Here is a 22,566-nt window from a genome sequence, read left to right on the forward strand (position 1 = left end):
GTGTGTGTGTGCATGTGTGTGTGTGTGTGTGTGTGTGTTTAAGTGCTTTTAACTTTAGCGAAAAAATTTGGTTTAAAAGGCAAAATACCTTTACTTTTTTATTCTTCTAATATATGCAAACTAGACTGAATTGAAACACTATCTTTTCTTATCTGTCAGGACGTAAGAACAGACTTCGGGTATATCATTTGACCTGGCTGAGGAACAAGATTTTGAATGATGATCCAGAAAGTAAAAGAAGACAAGAGGAAATGCTAAAGACAGAGGAAGCCTGCAAAGCTATTGATAAGTTGACAGGCTGTGAACACTTCAGTGTTCGTAAGTCCCATTTCATATTGAACATAGGTAGACAAATTTTGCTTCCCTTCATTTGGTGAAGTACATTGTTGTGAAAGGAAAGTAGAGAAAAAAAAATTGTAACTTCATATACAAAAATGAGTGAATTTCATTGAGACATCTTCCAGGTCTTTTATGCCACAGTTATGGCTGTTATTGAGAAAATATTGATTGATTTGAATAGCTATTGAAGTTAAATTTGGTTTACTTTCTCTCCTTTCTTTTCTCCCCAGTCACTCTAATTAGTCCAGATGAACTGATATTATTTTCCTGTCTCTTTATTAACTTCAACTATATAAATATCCTTGATGTATCTTCAGTAACCTGAATGGTGATTCGTATGACACCTTTCTTTGAAACAGCAATAAATAAAATCACATAATAATTCCTTTTATTTTTAATTGCAAAACCCCTCTTAATACTGACCAGGAAACTTTACGATGAATCAAAAGGAAAATTCTTCTATGATCTGCTGGCTCTCACTCCCACTGTCCAGATTCATGAATATAACTGCTAAATATTTCCTGTCTTATTAGAGTGTTTTCATATCCCTTGTCTCCTCACAACCATCCACTGTGAAATGGAGTAATGACTCCAGAGTTTCAGAATCTTGCTCTCATCTGTCAACAACTAGGAAATAATGTTATCCCATTCTGTTCTGTTTCTGAAGCAAATCCCCCTACTCTCAGCCTTCATTTTCTTCTTCTTCACTAGTTGCCCCATGAGACAGAACTAATGATACAGGTAAGAGATAGCTAGAATTGCATAATATGAGTTGCATCAGTCTATTTCTATTCTGACTGACAATGTCTGTTCTGCATATAAAGAGGCTTTCCCAGGATAGGTTTCCATATGTGTGTACATATGTCACATACACCATTGAAGAGAGAAATGAACACCCAAATTAGACATTAAATATACTACTTTCTTCTAGTTTTATGTATCACCACTTTCCTTCAAGTCATATTATGTAAATGTAGTAGCCAGAAGTGAATGATATCCCCAGATGTTAACCCAGGAATTCATATAGCAGAATTGTTTCCTACCAACTTGCAAATTTTTTAGTTCAATAAGAGAGAGTTTACAAAGATAACCATCTTGCAAATCTGTGCTCTTGGTAGATGGAAGAACTAGGACTAGCTAAGTCTAGTGTTCCTAGCTGATCTCATTCCAACCCATCCCAGTTCTCATAATGAAGAAAAACATTTGTCCTACTGACAGCTGGAACAGTAGAATTACTTTGCTTATTGGGGTTTTATTTTATTTATTTTTTATGAAATTTATTGGGGTGACAATGGTTAGTAAAATTATATAGGTTTCAAGTTAATCATGCTTCCTTGAACATCTGGGAACAGTGCAAAGGAAACAAAGTGTAAACTAGAAGAGAAAGAGAGACCTTACATATTGGTTTCAGATAAGTCTGGCTAGAGAGGACAGAGGCAATGTCCCTGTGAAGTAAGAGAGGTTTTAGTACAAAGTATAAATCTAGAAGGTAGGACAATATATCCCATAAGAGACGAAAGGTCTAGCTAGAAAGAAAACCATATACTATTTTATGCATTTTTCTCTAAATAAAAGCTGTATTGAAATAATTTGCATACCATAAAAATGTACCCATTTAAAAGTATATAATTAAATGGTTATGGTTATAGAGTTGTGCAACCATCACCATGATTTAATTTTCATCTTCCCCACCACCATTAGCAGTCACTCCACATTCAATGCCTCTTACATTCACATTATTCCCCTCACAATCCTAGGTAATGTCAACTGATGGTCGTTGGTGCCAATTCCAGTGCCAACAGGAATCCCCAATAGGGATGTGGTAAAGAAGGACACTTTTTTCAATGCAAACAGCTCAGTTGTGATACAGCGCAACTGTGTAACAGTTCAAAAGTATTACAGCTCAATTATGAAGCAGCAAGGCTGTGAAACAGCATGGCTGTGAGTTGGCCTTGTGGCGAGGCCCCTCTCAGGCTAGACAGCTCTGCTTTGGTCTTGTCTGGTCTGCTCCACTTCTCCAGACTGGTGCACTCCATTCTGCCTTGTGCTGATCTGTTCCACTCTGCTCTAGTGAGATGTATTTGGTGTTTCAGATCCAGTTCGGAAACACAGGCTTTACTCTTCCATGGAAAAGGAAAGCGTGCTGTATGAGCCAGAGGGGAGCTGACTTATATAGTAGGCAGAAGTCCCCACCCCTGGTCCCTGATTGGTTCATCTTCATGCAAATGAGGACTTCAAATCCTCATAGTTTGATTGGTCTGAAGGTCATTGCCCTGGTTAGTCATAATGGGGCCATTCTGATGGGTTGGTGAAGATGCTGTTGCGGATATAGCTGCACAGTTTGGATTGGACGAGGAAAGCCTCAGTCCTATTGGTTGAAATACAATTCCAGGAACTCCTTTATAAGAGCTAGCTCAGCTAACAGAAACACAGAGCAGACAGGCAGTTGACTGTGGGAGGCAGGCAGTTGATTGCAGGCTTTTCCCTGAAGTATGGTTTGTATGAGAGGCCCCTATTCAGAAATGGCTGCCAGGCTCTGTTTTTAAATTCGAGCCCACTTAGCCATCAGGTACACTTCTCAGTAGGTATCTTCTTTCTCAGGGTCCACAGTAACCACTGATCTACTTCCTTTTGCTATAGATTTGTCTCTTCTGGACAATGTATTTAAATGGAATCTTACATTATGAGGTCTTCTGTGACAGGCTTCTGTCACTTAACATATTTTCAAGGTTCATCCATTCTGTAACCTGTGCAACATGTATCAGTGCTTCCTTTTTGTTGTTGACTAGTATTGCACTTTATAGATATATCACCTTCGGTTAATCCATTTTTTAATGTATCTCTTATTTATACTTTTACACTCATTCCACTTATTAGCTGTTAGGAATAATGATGGTATGAACATTTTCATACATGTCTTTATACATGAGAATGAAAGATTTCTTTCTCTTGGATAGTACTTGCAGACAGTTTTTCAAAGTGTCTGCACCATTTTACATTGCCATAAGTGTGAAGGCTCCATTTTCTTTTCATCCTTGTTAACACTTGCAATTGTCTGTCTTTTGATTCTAGCATTCAACTGGGTGAAATGTTGCATGCATCTCATTGTTTTAATTTGAATTTCCCTGATGGCTACTGTCATTGAACATCTTTGTCAGTGTTTAATGGCCATTTGTGTATCTTCCTTGGGTTATTTGTCTTCCTGTTGTTGAATCGTAAAGCAATCGTTTTATACTAGACCAGTATCAGATAAACGATTTGCAAAGATTTTCTCCCATTTCATAGGTTGCCTTTTCACTTTTCTGACAGTGTCCTTTCATGCACAGACATTTCAATTTTGATAAAATCTGGTTTATCTACATTTTTTATTTTTCTTAAATATTAATTAAATTGATTCGGACAACACTGGTTAATAAAATTATATAGGTTTCAAGTGTACAATTCTATAATACATTATTTATATATTGCATTGTGTGTTCACCACCCCAAATCAAATCTCCTTCCATCACCATATATTTGGCCCCCTTTACCTTCTCTTACCTTCCCCCTCCCTCTTGGTAACCCTATGGTAACCATTAAACTGGCACCTTTATCTATGAGTTTTTGCTTATTTGTTTATCTTGTTCGTTTGTTGCTTTCCGTTACATATTCCACATATGAGTGAAATCATATGGTTCTCTACTTTTTCTGCCTGACTTATTTCGCTTAGCATGATAATCTCAAGATCCATCCATGTTGTCACAAATGGCAGTATTTCATTTTTTGTAATGGCTGTGTAAGATTCCATCGTATATATGTACCACAGCTTCCTTATCCAATCATCTATGAAAGGACACTTTTGTTTCCCTGTCTTGAATAATGCTACAATGAACATAAGGGTACATATATCTTTATGGATAAATGTTTTCAGATTTTTTGTATAGATATCCAAAACAGGGATTGCTGGATCATACAGTAACTCTATTCTTAAATTTTTGAAGAACTTCCATACTGTTTTCCATAGTGGCTGTACCAGATTACATCCCCACCAGAAGTTTGTGAGGGCTCCTTTTTCTCCACAACCTCTCCACCACTTGTTATTAATTGTCTTGTTGATGATAGCCATTCTAAAAGATGTGAGGTAGTATCTCACTGTGGTTTTGATTTGGATTTCCCTAACAGCTAGTGAAATTGAGCATCTTTTCATATATTTGTTGGCCATTTGTATGTCTTTTTGGGAGAGCTGTCTGTTCAGATCCTCTGCCCTTTTTTTTTTAATGTGATTGTTTGCTTTTTTCGTTATTGAGTTGTATGAGTTTTTAATATATTTTGGGTATTAGCTCTTTATCAGAGACATTGTTTGCAAATGTCTTCTCCCATTCGGTTGGTTGCCTCTTTGTTTTGTTGATGGTTTCTTTTGCTGTACAGAAGCTTTTTAGTTTGATATAGTCCCATTCCTTTATTTTTGCTTTCACTTCCCTTGCCTTTGGAGTCACATTCATAAAATACTCTCTAAGACCAAAGTCCATAAGTTTAGTGCCTATCTTTTCGTCTATGTGATTTATTGTTTCCTGTCTTATATTTGGGTCTTTGATCCATTTTGAGTTAATTTTGGTGTACGGTGACAGATAGCAGTCTATTTTCATTCTTTTGCATGTGGCTTTCCAATTTTCCCAGAACCATTTACTAAAGAGGCTTTCTTTTCTCCATTGTATGTTTTTAACTCCATTTTTAAAAAAATTATTTGCTCATAGATATTTGGTTTTATTTCTGAGTGCTCAGTTCTGTTCCATTGGTCTGTATGTCTGTTTTTCTGTCAGTCCCATGCTGTTTTGATTATTGTTGCTTTGTAGTATACTCTGAAGTCAGGAAGTGTGATACTTCTGCCCTTGTTCTTTTTTCTCAGGAATGCTTTGACTATTTGGGGTCTTCTGTGATTCCATAAAAATTTGATGATTTTTTGCTTTATTTCTTTTTTAAAAAAATGCCATTGAGATTTTTCTGGGGATTGCATTAAATCTCTATATGGCTTTGCATAATATTACCAGTGTTTTTTTTTTAATTACAGTTTATTAGGGTGACAATTGTTAGTAAAGTTACATAGGTTTCAGGTGTACAATTCTGTAATACATCATCTATAATATTGCAATTTTTAACTATATTGTTTCTTCCAATACACGAACACAGACTATCTTTCCATTTCTTTGTGTCTTCTTCAATGTCTTTTAATAATGTCTTATAGTTTTCAGTGTGTAGGTCTGAAAACTTATCCTTTGTTAAGTTTATCCTAAGTATTTTATTTTAGTTTTGTAATTGTAGAAGGAATGGGCTTTTTTTCATTTCTTTTCTGAAATTTCATTGTTAGTATATAGGAACACAATGTACTTTTGTAAATTGATTTTGTATCCTGCAAGTTTACTGTATTTGTTTATTGTTTTTAATAGTTATTTGGTGGGGTCTTTAGGATTTTCTGTATAAAGAATCGTGTCGTCTGTAAAATGTGACAATTTGGCTTCTTCATTCCCAATGGGATGCCTTTCATTTCCTTCTCTTGCCTGATTGCTGTGGCTAGGACTTCCAACACTACGTTGAATAACAGTGGTAACACAGGGCATTTCTGTCTTGTTTCTGATCTTAGAGAAAAGCTTTTAGTTTTTCACTATTAAGTATAATATTAGCTGAGGGTTTGTTGTATATGGTATATTGTGTTTAGGTACTTTCCTTCTATGCCCATTTTATTAAGTGTTTTAATTATAAATGGAATTTGTATCTTGTCAAATGCTTTTTCTGCATCTATTTATACAATTTTTATCCTTTATTTTGTTTATGTAATATACCACATTGTTCAATTTCCATATGTTGAACAAACCCTATAGCCCTAGAAGGAACCCAAATTGCTCGTGATGTATAATCTTATTAATGTATTGTTGTATTCGATTTGCTAGTATTTTGTTTAGTATTTTCATATCTGTTTTATTCAGAGATATTGGTCTGTAGTGTGTGTGTGTGTGTGTGTGTTATCCTTACCAAGTTTTTGTATCAGGGTAGTGTTGGCCACATAAAATGAATTAGGAAACAGTGCCTCCTCTTTCATTTTTTGGAAGAGTTTTAAAAATGGTAGCAAGAGACAAAGATGGATATTTCATAATGATAAAGGGGACAAAACGTAGAAGACATAATACTTATCAATCTATATGCTTCCAGTCAGGGAGCACCAAAATATATAAAGCAACTACTAACAGAAGAAATGCTACTAAAGAAGGACTGAGTCAAAGAAGAAATAAAAATAGAGACGAAAAGACACATAGAATCAAATGAGAATGAAAATACAACATATCAAAAAATTTGGTATGCTGCAAAAGTGGTAATAAGAAGGAAGTTTATATCATTACAAGCCTATTTCAACAAACAAGAAAAATCCCTAATAAGCAACCTAACATGACATCTTAAAGAACTAGAAAAAGTAGAACAAACGAAGACCAAAGTCAGCAGAGGGAGAGAAACAATAAAAATTAGAGCAGAACTAAATGAAACAGAGAACTAAAAGGCAGTAGAAAAATTAATGCAACAAAGAGCTGGTTCTTTGAAAAGATTAATAAAGTTGACAACCCCTGGCTAGACTCACTAAACAAAAAAGAGAAAAGACACAAACAAACAAAATCTTGAAAGGAGAAGTTATGACAGATATCACAGAAATACAGGGGATCAATAAAGAATACTGTGAAAGACTATATACTACCAAATTCAATAACCTGGAAGAAATGGGTAAATTCTTAGAAATATATAACCTTCCTAGACTGAATCACCAAGAACTTGAAAACCAAAATAGACTAATTAACAGCAAGGAAATTGAAACAATCATCATATATAGATGATGTATTACAGAATTGTACACTTGTAACTTATGTAACTTTACTCACCATTGTCACTCCGATAAATTTTAAGTGTAAAAAACAAACAAACAAACAAAAAAAACCACCCCAAAAGCAAAAGTCCAGGACCAGATGACTTCACGAGTGAATTCTACCAAGTATTAAAAGATGATTTAATACTTTTTTTTTGCTTATGCGTTTGGTGTCAAATATAAGAATCCATTGCCATGAAGATTTATTCCTATATTTATTTCTGAGAATTTTATAATTTTAGCTCTTACATTTTGTCTTAATTTTTATGTATGGTGTAAGATAAGGGGTCCAACTTTCCCCCTTTTTAATGTGGATATTCAGTTGTCCGAGTACCATTTGTTGTTACGTAAGTTTCAAGTGTACAATTCTGTAATACATCATCTATATATGATGATTGTTTCAGTTTCCTTGCTGTTAATTGGTCTATTTTGGTTTTCAAGTTCTTGGTGATTCAATCTAGGAAGGTTATATATTTCTAAGAATTTACCCATTTCTTCCAGGTTATTGAATTTGGTAGTATATAGTCTTTCACAGTATTCTTTATTGGTCCCCTGTATTTCTGTGATATCTGTCATAACTTCTCCTTTCAAGATTTTGTTTGTTTGTGTCTTTTCTCTTTTTTGTTTAGTGAGTCTAGCCAGGGGTTGTCAACTTTATTAATCTTTTCAAAGAACCAGCTCTTTGTTGCATTAATTTTTCTACTGCCTTTTAGTTCTCTGTTTCATTTAGTTCTGCTCTAATTTTTATTGTTTCTCTCCCTCTGCTGACTTTGGTCTTCGTTTGTTCTACTTTTTCTAGTTCTTTAAGATGTCATGTTAGGTTGCTTATTAGGGATTTTTCTTGTTTGTTGAAATAGGCTTGTAATGATATAAACTTCCTTCTTATTACCACTTTTGCAGCATACCAAATTTTTTGATATGTTGTATTTTCATTCTCATTTGGTTCTATGTGTCTTTTCGTCTCTATTTTTATTTCTTCTTTGACTCAGTCCTTCTTTAGTAGCATTTCTTCTGTTAGTAGTTGCTTTATATATTTTGGTGCTCCCTGACTGGAAGCATATAGATTGATAAGTATTATGTCTTCTACGTTTTGTCCCCTTTATCATTATGAAATATCCATCTTTGTCTCTTGCTACCATTTTTAAAACTCTTCCAAAAAATGAAAGAGGAGGCACTGTTTCCTAATTCATTTTATGAGGCCAACACTACCCTGATACAAAAACTTGGTAAGGCTATTTTTTTTCTCTCTTGAATGATCTTGACATCATTGACCATAGATGTATGGGTTTATTTATAAAGTCCCAACTCTACTCCATTGATCTATATGCCTATCTTTATGTCAGTACTACACTGTTTTGATTAGTGGAGCTTGCAGTAAGTTTTGAAATTGGGAAGTGTGAGTCCTCCAACTTTGTTTTTCTTTTTCAAGATTGTTGTGCCCATGTGGGGCCTCTTCAAATTCCATGTGAATTGTAGAATCAGCATTTGCATTTCTGCATTAAAGGTCACTGGAATTTTAAGAGAGATGGCACTGAATATGTAGATCACTTTGGATAGTATTGCCCTTTAATAATGCTAAATCTACTCATCCATGAAGAAAAGAAGTCTTTAAGTTTATTTAGGTCTTCTTTAATTTATTTGAGCAGTGGTCTACAGTTTGCAGTGTACAACTTAAAGTGCTCTTTAAGGCTAATGCTTACATTCCATTAAACTGTATAATAATTTTGTTGCCTTTTGGGGGGGGCATCAAATTGTAACCAAATAACTTTTCTAAAAGTATGTGATCTGTGCTCTTACACTGTGGTTATTAGACTTCAGTGACAAATACAAATACTTGAGTGTTCTTGTTAACTCTGTGGCATTGTTACTTCTTTGTATTTTATCATTGTAGTCCAACATGAAGAAACAACATATATTGCAATTGCTTTGAAATCATCAATTCACCTTTATGCTTGGGCACCAAAGTCCTTTGATGAAAGCACTGCGATTAAAGTAAGTGATCTCCTTTTCCTTTTGATAATACATTTTTTTATTTTGAGAAATTGTAAACCGAAAAATATTTTGGTGTATAATAGCAGAAATATATACTATTCTTCTACAGTTAATGTAATTTGAATATGCCATCTCAATAATTATCATTTAACCCTTTTTTTAGACAATTCACAGGCTTCACAGCAAGGGAGAATGTGAGGGAAATCCCTGACCCCTTCCTTCCCTTAGAGGACCTCCCCACCAGCTCCTCACTCCCAATTCCTGTAGTCAACATGAAGACCTTCTCTTCTAGAGCCCCAACACAGGCCTTGGGTGCCACTCCAATGACTTGAAGTTGAGAAAGTCCTCGTTCAATCTTAGTGGGGGGTGGAGAGCAGAGGGAAGGTAAGGAAAGGTGTGGCAATGGTAGAGGGGGGAACCCAATGGTAGAAGAATGAAGGAAGAGAAAGCCTTTAATTACTAGGGCTACAATAGCTGGGGGTGGGGAGGAAAAGGTGGGTTTATATTCCTTCCAAGCTGGAACTCTAAACACATTTTTCTCTAGAACTATTGCAAGGAATGGTGGTTAGGCTTATTTGGATTACCAGTACTATTTCCATCTTTATTGTGGTTTAACTGAACTTCTATGGATCAGCCTCTTAAGGTAACAATTTAGCGTCCTAAACAGTTACGTTGCTGATGGTTTTTTAGACCACATCTCATAAACTGGGGACTCCTTTTACCTGCATTATCATTTTATAATGCTTCGGAATTCCACATAAATAAGATTATGTTATACTTATTCCATAGTATGGAGGACTGATTAATGAACTGGTAGCATTATATGGAGTCTTAATCTGGGACATGCATAAGAATCATCTGGAGCATTTGTTGAATGTTTAAATCTCAGACCCAACCCCAGGCCAAATTAATACATCTGGAGTGTGGCCTGGGAATCTTTAGCAAATGTCCCAGGTGATTTTGAACTAGTTGGTCCATGGACAAGTTTTTACAAAGTGCTGATAAGGACACATCATGATAGACCTCAGCAAGGTATTCATGAAATTCTTTTGTGTCTTAAGTCAAGATCTGTTCACATGGTGTATATTGTATGCCAAAACATCATATGTATACAATAAAGATGAGCTAATTTTTATGGCTACCCCTCAATGTCTATTTGCACAGTAAATATGTTATTTTCTAACTAGCACAGACTACTATACAGACAATCTGGGCCTTCCCTGACATAAATCACATCCCTGATCTGATCTCCCTAAATTGGGCCTTGGGTCAGCTGTCAGTATTTGGATATGGGTTTATTCTTGGGTGTCTGCTGATTGGTCAGAGCTGCCTGGTATGGAGCTGGAAAGCAAAGAAGATAAGTACCAACACTCTGTCTAGCCTGATACACAGTTCCTCGTCCAAGTCCTCACTCCAGTTCTTGAATCCCACCTCATGGCTACAGTATGGTGAATCGTGTGATGCCCAGTCCTCTACTGTGACCTGAACTTGGCAGTGAATCCTGTTTGGCTTTTTGTTTCCTTGGACTAGGAACCATAGGAGCCTAAAGTACATCCAGTCTATGGTAGGTTAACGTGTCTGGCCTTTTTCATTCCCCACCAAGTATGCATTGATCAATCAGCAGACTCTGAAGGAGACTACATGTCCTATGAAGCCTATATACGAATACTGGCAAAAATACAGGCAGCTGATCCAGCGAACCGTTTTAAGAGACCAGATGAGCTCCTTCATTTGCTGAAGCTCAAGGCAAGGAATTTAAAGACAGCAAACAGGGTTCAGGGCCATACAAGGCTCTTATGATTATTAGAGATTTGGGCTTTGAAGGGAAAGTCAATATTGAGAACCTGAATATAAGTATGTTCTTATTGTAGTACCAGACCTAATAATAGTTGTAATATATAAGTCTCTAAATACATGATGTCATTTTTAAAAAATCATCTGGGTTTTATAAAGCTGTTAAACAAAAGGGCAGGGGAATTTTTGCCTTAGAGTGTCATTTTTGGCCTTTTGGCCATATTTGGTTTTATATTTACAGGTATTTCCAACACTTGGTCATAAGCCAGTGACAGTTGACCTGGCTATTGGTTCTGAAAAAAGACTAAAGATTTTCTTCAGCTCAGCAGATGGATATCACATCATTGATGCAGAATCTGAGGTTATGTCTGATGTGACCCTGCCAAATAACGTAAGATCCCTGGAAATTATTGTTTACCACAATTTGAGTTTTCAACAACTGTCAAAACTCTTAAAGATTTAAAAATATGATTATCAATATCTATACTAGAACTGAGACCTAAAAGGTAAGTCTAGAGTGCCAGAAAGTAAAATGAATAAACAAAAATCACTAATGGCTTCATAGTCCAGACAGCTGAGTCTGTTCTACAGATAAATAGTGTTTGTCTGGCACAGTGCTTTTCGTGTGTTTTTAAATGAATAGAGCTTACACTTAACAATCTGGACTTCGGTTGATAAACCAAAAGATCTGACAGCACCAGGCACATATTACCACCTAGTCGTTATCAATTGGAAATGATTTGTGCCTGCCTCCTTTTAGATGGAGGATATGCTATACATCCTCTATCCATTCACCTTTATGTATTTATAATAACCTCCACTAATAGACATATGAGTTTGCATTCCTTGTTTAATCCTCCTGCACCCCATAATTTATTAGCAGATTCTTTAAAAATACACCAGTATTGCAGCATTTTTATGTGTATCTCCCTTCTTTATCCATATTATAGTACTTGATATATAGAAAATGATCATAAAGTGTTCTCTTACAATATCAACTATACTTAGAATTTCTGATCAAGGAATTCAATATTATAAAGCTAATGCATCTCAACTCTTAAATAATTATAAATAATGAAAATATGACACATCTAAGAAATGGATATTTGTAAAAATACTGTATGCATCATTTCTATAAACAGCTGAAACATAATGTAATACTACCCATCCCCCACACACCATACAAAATATAATTCTGCCTGTGTCTCAGATTTATTGGTGGCAATGATGTTTTCCTGTTGAAAATTATATTTAAAAGGAAGGGCTGAAACAACAAATCTGTTTTACCCTTTCTTAATTCCTCAGTTTGTCAACAACTAAAATTTTAGCAGTTTAACATTATACAAAAGTCCAAGAGAAAACTTTTTGCACTTTTAAATCACTAATGTGATATTTTGCATAACTTGCAGGATTAGCTCATACATCTCTGACAATTACATATAGCCATTGTCAAATCATTAGTGGAGACATTTAAAAAAAATGTTTGGTCATAGTAACAATATAATTAATATAATTAACTGATCACTCAGTTGTCACCTATGATTATATAGAGATCACCCTATTCATAATGTAGAAAATACTGAACCAAGCCAAGCCAAAGGCACTTAGAAATCAGTTTAATTTTAATGTAAGTATTATAGTATTCTTCAGTTGGAGTGTCTCATAGCTTCCTGCATCTTATTTTTGAATGTTATGTGACACAGCTTTATTTTGAAGCTAGTGCAGTATTGACCATTGCAGCACTGGTCCAAGTTTACACTTATTTCAAAAGTAATTCAACAAGATTAAATCCTGTGTTCCACTTGATTACTAAGCAAGGAGAATTATTTCCTTTTGAAGCAATCAGGTAATTATTGTGGAAGCAAGGAGAGAAGGTGAGTTTTTTTCTTTTTAAATTGTCTGACCTAATTAGGATAACTTCAGTATATTCAAAAATTGTATTTTTAGCTAAACACCCTAGTGTCTTGACCCATTAAAAGAGAAAGGACTCTAATATAAGGGAAGAGTGTCTTCTGAAACAACATATACTAAAAATAATACTTTTTCAAGACTGCTAGATTACAAAAGCTGTAATGCTACAAAGTAGCCACATGTGTTAAAGAATATCTGATTACTTCAGGAACCATCTGAGAGGCAAGAGAATTACCTCTCAGGCTGCCTGGATTTACGGAAGTCCAGCTTTATTCTAAATAGATTTTTTTGGGGACAACCTTCTTTCTTGCAATTTCTTTTTCTCTCTTCCTTTATCTCTTTTCTGATTCAGTTGCTCATGCGAGTGCCCAGGGAACGCATAAAAATTGCTTTTCACCTCTGGATCCCCATTTTAGTTTTAAGGATTGTTGTTGCTGAGACATGGCCTCAAGCACTTAGCCTGAGTACTCTGGGTTTGGCAAGTATAGTTTCTGACCTTTTTTTTACTCGTAACTTGCTAATTAGGAGAAATGATAGAGGAATATAATTGTTCATTTCTCAGGGAAATACTATTAACATGGCGATAACTGTAGTTTAAGTAAATTTTGTTACATTGTTTTATGTATCATGAAATTTAGAAATTCTTAGTATTTAATATTATGTTACCTAATATGTCTCCAAATTTGTATATTGACGGTGTTTTAAGATTACATAAATTGGATAAGAAATCCTATGTTTTTTTTCTGAAGGGAGGGTAACATATTTCAAGCAGTGAAGATTATAAAGTGGCCCCTTGTAAAAATTTCAAGCTCAATCTATTTTTAAGTTAATTTTTTATTTCTGATAACCAGTGATTGTGTGTTTTTTACTTTATTCACACATTCATTACTAAAGTATTCATTAATGTACTGAAATCAATCTCTGAAACAAGTAATGTTTCTTCTATCATTCTACGTAATACTTTGTGAAATTTTAATGAATTTCTCTGTGTTGAAAATATATCTCTGCATTTTCAAGCAAAGATTTCTCCTAAATATAAAGGAGAATATTAAACAGTGATGAATTTATGACATAAGTAAGGCTCTTTTTAAGGGTTCGATACCATGCTGTTTAATATTGAGATAGAATTCTTTCTTCTTCCCTGTACTTTGAACCCCTTTTTGGTCTTTATTGCTCAAACAATCTGATTCAATTAAACTAGTAGTGATAAAATGTTGGACATATAAATCCTGATGAAACGTAATTCCAACCCCTGGAAATCATTATACCACAGAATATCATCATTTTACCTGATTCCTTGGGAATTGGCATGATGCTCACCTTTAATGCTGAAGACCTGTCTATGGAAGCAAATGAACAACTCTTCAAGAAGATCCTTGAAGTGTGGAAAGACATACCATCTTCAGTAGGTATGTATAAAATTTTTTCCTCTTTCAGATAATCTCGTAGAAGCTTCTGTTTCCTGAAGTATTACGTTTTCTGTAGGCATATGGTTAATTTGGGATACTGCATACTTGTTCCCTTGTCATAAGCTTAACAAATCCACAGGCTACTTAACAAAGAGACTGATTTTGGCTGTCTTGTTTATTTCCAATAATCATGTAATTAAAATAGGAAGGAATTCCTTTCCACAATAATGTACAATTTTATTTTAATTCTTTTTGCTTGCAGATATTGAAAATGTTTCATCACATCACATTGATTTTGGGATTTAACTTTTTCTTAGGAGACTGACAAATAGTCATAAAAGCAAAGCAAAATGGTTCTATTTCATGCAGTCAATACTGTTCTGTTTAATGAGTAATATTCTTATGAAGAATTAAATACAAACTGAATATATGACATATTGGTTGTCACTAAGATTTCATCATCCTTCATTTACAAAGAGATAAATATGACTGGCCGGAAAGCCTAATAGGTAGCACCCAGATGGCAGCATGAAGAAAACTGCCTTTTCATCTTCATCAGGCCGGTCATCAGCCAGGATATTTTTTCTTCCTGACCAATGCAGGACTGCATATCTGGGAAATCTGAATAACTTAAGATTCTTCTATATGTCTCTGAGGCTTGGTGACTACAGAAGTTATTCTAGATAGAGAACCAAATGCATATGAACCATAAAAATATTAGACTAGAATAGTTTGATGGAGAATAAATGTTCCTGAAAGGAGGAGGAGTGTAATGAAACAAATAAAGAATAAAGGGGAGGGAGAGAGAAAGATAGGGAGGGAGGGAGGGAAGGAGAGAGGGAGGGAGGAAGGGAGGCAGAGAGAGAGAGAGGTAGTTTGTCAATAGAGAAGCCAGAAGCTTCTGAAATCTTTATTAAGTGGCTAAATATAATCCTCATGTGGCTGTAAGTCCAGTTTGAAAGAACTGCCTTTTAATGGAAATCTGTTTCACTATGGGGTGATGACTCTTTGCACTGCATCTGTAGAGTCATTTATTTTTGCATGCATATAGTTAAGGATTTTTGGGAAAACCTCCAATTTCTTCAAACATGTAAGAACTCACAGAGGGTTTAAAATCATTTTAAGTGACAAATTACCTTTACTTGAGGAATAAAACCTGAAAATAATGAATCCTGATCTAACCATTAAATTGGTAATTTTGTGATCAATGTGTTAATCAAAAGTTAGAATAAGAAAATTCAGTTCAAATGGGAAACTGAACAAACCTTTATATGTATGCTGCTAGACAATCATAAGTCATCTGGTACAGCTCTTGTCCTTAGGACAACTTTGGATCTAAAACAAAAAGCTATTTTAAGTTGCTAGAATTTGGAAACCATCTCTTTATGTGTAAAATAAATTATAACATGAGAACATGATATTTTGATTTGTGTATTAAGGCTATTTTGAGAGTATATTAAAGACTGTAGTATAACACTGATATTAAGGAATTCAATTGCTTTCTTTTTCTGTCTAAAAATAACTGCTTTGTTAGTTGAAACTAACCAAGATCCAGATTTCCCCAATCTGAAATTTACATTCCCTTAGGTTATATTAAATGTTTTCAATAATAAGATCATTGCTCTAGATGTTCAAAAATCTATATACAAACTTAACAAAAATCTATATACAAACACAGCAAGTAACACTAAGCATTCCCACTCCAAATCATTGGACTCTATCTCGTAAGTAAGCTAGCTCAGTAACTATGTTAAGTGGCAGATTGGTGTATTTCAGAATTAAGGTGGAGATTTTGTAATGTCATATGAACTGAGTTCTTGGACTCAGCAAGTAACCTGGGCATTAAGTTTAGAAAATTTTACTCTGTGTGGTTGATAACAAAAATTCAATTTTAATGATGTATTCACATAGTTGAAAAAATTCAAATCTAGATAGACAAAATCTATTACTCATTCCCATCACTCAGGCCATGGATTCCACTTATTTCCCTTATATCTGGAATGATTTTAATTCTAGTCTGAAATTGGACTTATAAAGTCTCCTTCCATTGTTTGAATAAAATGATTGTAATTTAATTACAATTTTGTGTCAATTTAATACACATAAATGTTTTGAATTGTAATGTAAAAGGAAGCAAGAAATAAATGTGTGGCAAGTTTTAATTGAGGGATTCCAAATGGCTCACACTGCTTATAAATATTCACTTTTATAGAAGTTTAATATTTTTTCATGGGTTATTTTATGCATATTTAATATGTATATATATATACATATATACACATACATATACATATGTATGTATGCGTATATATACATATTAAATATGCATATATGTGTATGCATATATATATATTAAATATACATATATATGTATGTGTGTGTGTGTGTGTGTGCCAGGTAGATTTTGTTTAAACAAAGGCATCCTAGAACCTTTGAGAAAGATAAGGAAAAAAATTTAATTATATTGTAATTATATCAATGCAGAGTATAATAGAAGAAAAGGCAAAGTCTAATGAAATGAATTCTAATTTTAGTTGTGTTAATATTGGAATGAAGGTGCCTTGTTTTCTAGTGTTCTCTAGATTATTTTAACTTGACTCAAAATTTTAATGTTATTTTAAGTACAGGATTGTATTTACTGATGGAAATTTGCTTCCCCATAAGGTACATAAAGAACATCAACTTGAAAGTTAAACATTTATCAATAATACTGTTACCTGTGTCAAAAATACCTTATAGCACTAGCTGACTATATGGCTATTTACATAATTAGGTTTTCTGCTTTAAAGCAATTGTATAATCTTTATTGTCATCTAGTAATATAAACCAGGGTACAAAAGTTGAAATCTTATAAAAGCTTCCTGAGCAAGAGAGAGCATTAACAGTATCAAATTACCTTTATTTCTTTTTATAATGTAGTAATTCATTGACTTGCATTAGAGTTGCTAAAATCATTATTTGAGCAAGTCATCCTTTAAGTTTTAATTTTGAATATTTGTCAAGTTTCCATGTATGCTACTTGAGCACAATTACAAACCATTATGGAATGCTATACCTCAACTAGACTGTAAAATAAAGAATAGCTGTGGGTAGATTTGGCTTTCTACAAACAGGGTAAAATTAACTCTTAGCTTTGTCTGTGGTATTGGATTATATGACTACAAAAACTAATTGAGATCTAGTTATTCAGTGTTGGTCACAATGCTGACAGTAGATAGCTGGTTTTAACACCACTGCTGGGCAGCATAATGGCTAAATAACTGACTATAGAAGGAGGAAAAAAAGAATGTAATAATCAGCCTCTTAATAATCGAATGTTGACTGTGGTTATAATTTTCTATCACTGATAGAAATATTTTGTGAATTTCTGACTTTTAATTTTTTACTGTAGCTTATGAGTGTACACAGAGAACCACAGGATGGGGGCAAAAGGCAATTGAAGTCCGCTCTTTGCAATCAAGTCTTTTGGAAAGTGAACTGAAGCGCAGGTCAATTAAGAAGCTGAGATTTCTGTGTACCCGAGGTGACAAGGTATAGTTTACATCCTCCAGTTAGAGAAAAAAATAAAGCAAGCAATGAAAATTAACTAAGGAAATTTATATACTTTTCCTTCTGACCATAAATATATTTATGCTATATTTTCCAAATTGGCATAATATTGATAAGAACAATTTTGCATTTGGAAGTAGAAACATTGACCTGGCAAATGATGAAATTTAATTTTTTTAAAAAAAGAAAACACTTTTCAGAAAAATTAAAAATACTGACATGTCCCAAGCAAAGTTTAGTGGTTATTCTGTTGGGTGCAAAATCCATTATTGTCTATGTTCACATTAATATATTTGAAATAGAATGATTAAGTAAATCTGACTTTTATAGTTTTTAACATAATCCAGTAACAGAAAAAGGAAAAGTACTTATGTTTGCTTACCACATAATCATGTGCTAGAATTTGTGCTAACCACTATGCTATACACCTGAAACGAATATTGAATGTCAACTGTAGTTGAAAATTTTTTAAAAGGGGGGAAAAGATGAAAGGGAATAAGAGGTTCAAATTTTCACTTATAAAATACATCATGGGGATATAATGTACAGAATAAGGAATATAGTCAATAATATTGTAATACTAATGTTGTATGGTGTCAGATTGTTACTAGACTTATCATAGTGATCACTTCTTTAAGTATGTAAATGTTGTACACGTGAAATTGTACACCTGAAACTAATATAATATTGTATGTTAGTTTTATTTTAATAAAATTAAAATGAACAGATGTTGTAATATATAATTTAGACTACATACTATTTTAAATTCTTATTCTTTAATTTGAGGAATTCCTGTTCTGAAAAACAGTATGGCTCAATATATTAATTTGTTGATGCAGATAAATTGAAATTATAGTTGCATCTATTAAATATCAGGTTACAATATATTAAACATTTACTGATGGAGTCTCTTTCTCTCTTTTTAAAGCTGTTTTTTACCTCTACCCTGCGCAATCGCCACAGCCGGGTTTACTTTATGACCCTTGGAAAACTTGAAGAGCTCCAAAGCAATTATGGTGTTTAAAAGGTTCCAATGATTTATTACAACATTTACAAACATCATAAATAAGCAATTTGCATCTTAAATTTTCTGAGATTAAATGAGCATTCAGTTTTATTATTAAGGAAAAATTAAATCAGATACTTTACTTTTAATGTAGCACAGAATAGTTTTAATGAGAAATGCAGCTTTATATATAAAATTAACTATAGCAAGCTCTATGTACTACAATGGTGTACAATGTCTTTTGCACAAACTTTGTAACTTTTGTTACTGTGAATTCAAACATTATTCTTTGGACAGTTTGGACAGTATCTGTATTCAGATTTTATAACATGGAGTAAAGAAACCTGTAGTGAGTTAGATTTTAAGGAGTTTTCAGAAGAACTGGCATTGAATGAGGTTTTTCAGAAAAAATAAAAATAGCAGCAAACCATATACGAATTTGCAAAGTGTAAAGAACCAAAGTTTATATTATGAAATGAAAATAATAGGACTATGCTATAAACAAGGCTAAAGCTGAACAACCTGCATGCCTGGAGAAAACCACAGTGATAAAGGGGAAAAAGCCTTTAAAGTAGTAAGTATTTTCTCATTGCTCCATAACAGTTAAGCCCACAGTAGGAGACCAGTTGTGTTTTTTCTCACCCCATGTTAAGTTGGTTTTCTCCCAGTAAGAAGAAAGGAACAAAACCTCAGCTTTATTTTCCTCAGAACCCCCGTATATGTGCAATAGCTTTGTGAAAACCACCAAATAATACATTTGCAAGCCTGAATACAATACTGAACTCCTATACACATGTACTGTAGAGTTAGTGGTTTTTTTTTCAATACTTTAAAGTAGGCGTCAAATTCTACCCCCAAGGACAGATTAGTTGATTTATCAAAAGTCTTATTTGGCCAACTGTGTAACCATCAGATAATGTTAAATATTTTCCCAATCCCAGATTAAATTATATAAAAATTTCCCTAAAAAAAGTAACAAATAACTTTGGTGGCTAAAACCTGTTTTTTGGGTTTTTTTTTGGTTTGTTTTTTGTTTGTTTGTTTTTTATGTTTATATTTCTGTAAGATAGGAAATTAATCTAAAAGTTATAAGTCCACATGTGGGGACTTAATAGTATAGGTTAAAAAATTGAAAAGATTTTGAAAAAAATACAATTTGCTCAAATACATAAGTCCACAAATTCAGAGTAGTGAAAAATCATGCTAGTTTCTCACCCCTATGTGTTACAGATGCCATACACACGTGGTGTTTGGTCACCTATGGTAACTGCTACCTGGTGTAAAGCATAATTTCTGCATATCCATCCTCAATAACATGGTTAGTTCTGGGGCAATAGAGGCAACAGAACTACCACAAAGTATACCTCAGTATAATTCCTCTAGTTCTGCTTCTAAAATCTGAAGACAGTGCTGGTGGGATCATAATTTTCAAACTACCTGGTTAACCAAAATACAAAAGCAGCTGATTATATGTGCTTTCATGATAGCACATTATTTTCTTGGCACCTTGGTGCCAGGAATGATGATTTGGATTTTCCTAGCAACTGATATCAAGAGTTTAGTAGCTCAATAATAAGAATGTAGGAGAACCTGAATCTATAATTAAAGAAATAAATGTGATTCACATTTCTGTTACTGTGACACAATAATGTGATCCTAAAACTGGCTTATTCTTGAGAGTTTACAACTCGAGTGACTTTTTAAATGCAGTAGTTTAATGAGAAAAAAAAACTTTTATGTCAAATTATTTCCTTAGAAGTAGTCTTCATTATTATAAATTTGTACACCAAAAAGGCCTTGGGGAACTTTGTGCAAGTACCTCATTGCTGAGCAAATGGAGCTTGCTATGTTTGAATTTCAGAAAATTTTCTCATTTAAGTAGTATGTAGAATAAAGTCTTTTAAGAATTCATTTTTTCTTCATAATATTTACTCAAAGTTAAGATTCAAACATAAGTTTTATTTTAAAATCATATTTTTAAGGCAATAAGAGAGTAATTAGGAAGTCAACTCCCATTGTGCTTTGTGGCTGTTATTCTAGTAAACATAGACAACAGTGAGCTACATCTACAGAGATGTCCCAAGGTAAATAAGCTGGAGAGATTGCAAAATGTGTAACTGACCTTTAAAGGACAAGGTGTGAATAAAGAAAGGAAGCTGGGCCTATATTAGGAAGGGACATTGAAATGTTGGGTAGTCAAATAGAAAGGATTGAAAATATTTAAAGTGCTTTGTAGGTAATGAATATTTCTTATTTAGGTATCGATCCATCTAGAATTTTTATATACTTTGCCAGCTGAAACAAGAAAGTGAAGAGACAATCAAATTTCATAGTTAGTGCACAGTAATAGAGGAAAATATATCTACATCTCACCTTGTAGCAGCAGCACCTGGAAGCTCCGGCCCATCACAAAAATGTGGTGGAGGTGTTCTTGACAGGCTAATTTCCCTAGCCCTAGTTTGAAGCATTACAGTTCTGGTAGGTTGTGAGTAGAACTGGGATAGAGTCCAGTTTCATTTTAGTGTACTTCGGTTTTTTTCCACCAAAGTCCTTGTCCAAAATAAAAGGCATTATTGGAAATATTTGAAAACTGGAAAGTGACATGTGAAAAGGAGTGTCAAGAAAAGTTCTGAGTAGTTTGGTCAGTTGAAGTAAGGAAAGATGCTCAGAGCAAACAGTAAGAAAGGATAATCATAAAAAAAAATAAGCAAAGCAAAAATCACAAACATGTGCATGTGTGCGCACACACACACACAAACACACACCACACAAATAGGTAAATTTTAATATTTTCAGTGCTACCAATTTATAGATAAATTTATCAGTAAGTATTTTCTGCCAGGACTTACTTAACACAGTATCCATAAAACTAGGAATAATGCCACGTGTATTCAATGGGATCTTTTATGTATTCTAATTCTTTGCAAAAATGTGCCTCTTTAGATTGATTTGTGTTCACACGGTGCTCTTTAAAAATTATTGAAATCATCTTTGAGACTGCTAATTGTTTCATCAGAAAGTCTGCAATGAATCGTTGTTCAACTTCTAAAAATAAATTTTTTTAAATTATTGATTGATGTCATTATTTGAAATACACATGTCTAATGCCTCAGAATTAGTACTCATTCAAGGAATACTCACTTATTTAAAGTAGGTAATAATGTGCTAACTGGAAGGTGTTAGAGGTTCTACCTGTTGTTCCATAAGGAATTCTGGCCAAGTAGGGATATATTAATCTGGCTAAAAATATTTCTGGATTCAGTCGTGGGATTAGAAATAGATTAATTTTACTCTAAATGTGTGGAATTTTACACAGATATACAGACTCGTGTGGGGTGGGTAAAACCCAAGCATGTTTTAATGCTCACTTCTTCCCGTCCCACCCCAGTGTCCTGAATTCCAGTGGAGAAAAAAGGAACCTTATCCAAAGGTTAACCTTATCCAAAGAGAAGAATACAGATTTATAATGTCTTAGCATTTAAGAAAGGAATTAGTGCAAGCTAATGGTGGAAAATGGAAGATGGAATAATCATGGTTGGTTGTCAGGGAAGCTGAGCCCTTTAACTGGGGCCATAAGAGGAGCAGCACTTCTCTCAGCAGGTCACAAAATCATTAGAGTCAAGGTCCCATGAATATCTATTGTCTTGGAACATTCTGGAGAGATTTCATCAAGCTTTCCCATT

The 22,566-nt window shown here is 33.9% G+C and overlaps 1 protein-coding gene across 2 annotated transcripts in view; it reads left to right on the forward strand.

Moving 5' to 3' along the window:
• NRK (Nik related kinase) overlaps positions 1-21,952 on the forward strand; it is a 167,036-nt gene extending 145,084 nt beyond the window's left edge. The window contains exons 23-29 of one of the 2 annotated variants that reach the window (XM_088794783.1): positions 160-318; positions 9,114-9,212; positions 10,815-10,960; positions 11,250-11,399; positions 14,193-14,328; positions 17,720-17,859; positions 18,806-21,952. In XM_088794783.1, the coding sequence (XP_088650909.1) occupies positions 160-318; positions 9,114-9,212; positions 10,815-10,960; positions 11,250-11,399; positions 14,193-14,328; positions 17,720-17,859; positions 18,806-18,901 (926 nt within the window). In that variant the 3' untranslated portion in view covers positions 18,902-21,952. Of the gene's footprint in view, positions 1-159; positions 319-9,113; positions 9,215-10,814; positions 10,961-11,249; positions 11,400-14,192; positions 14,329-17,719; positions 17,860-18,805 lie in introns of both variants that reach the window. The other variant, XM_019713865.3, reaches the window with a different exon arrangement.
• Positions 21,953-22,566: the final 614 nt, after the last annotated feature.

This window comes from Rhinolophus sinicus, chromosome 18, assembly GCF_057876585.1.
Source record: "Rhinolophus sinicus isolate RSI-liver-muscle chromosome 18, RSI-T2T, whole genome shotgun sequence".
In the NCBI taxonomy this organism is placed as follows: domain Eukaryota; kingdom Metazoa; phylum Chordata; class Mammalia; order Chiroptera; family Rhinolophidae; genus Rhinolophus; species Rhinolophus sinicus.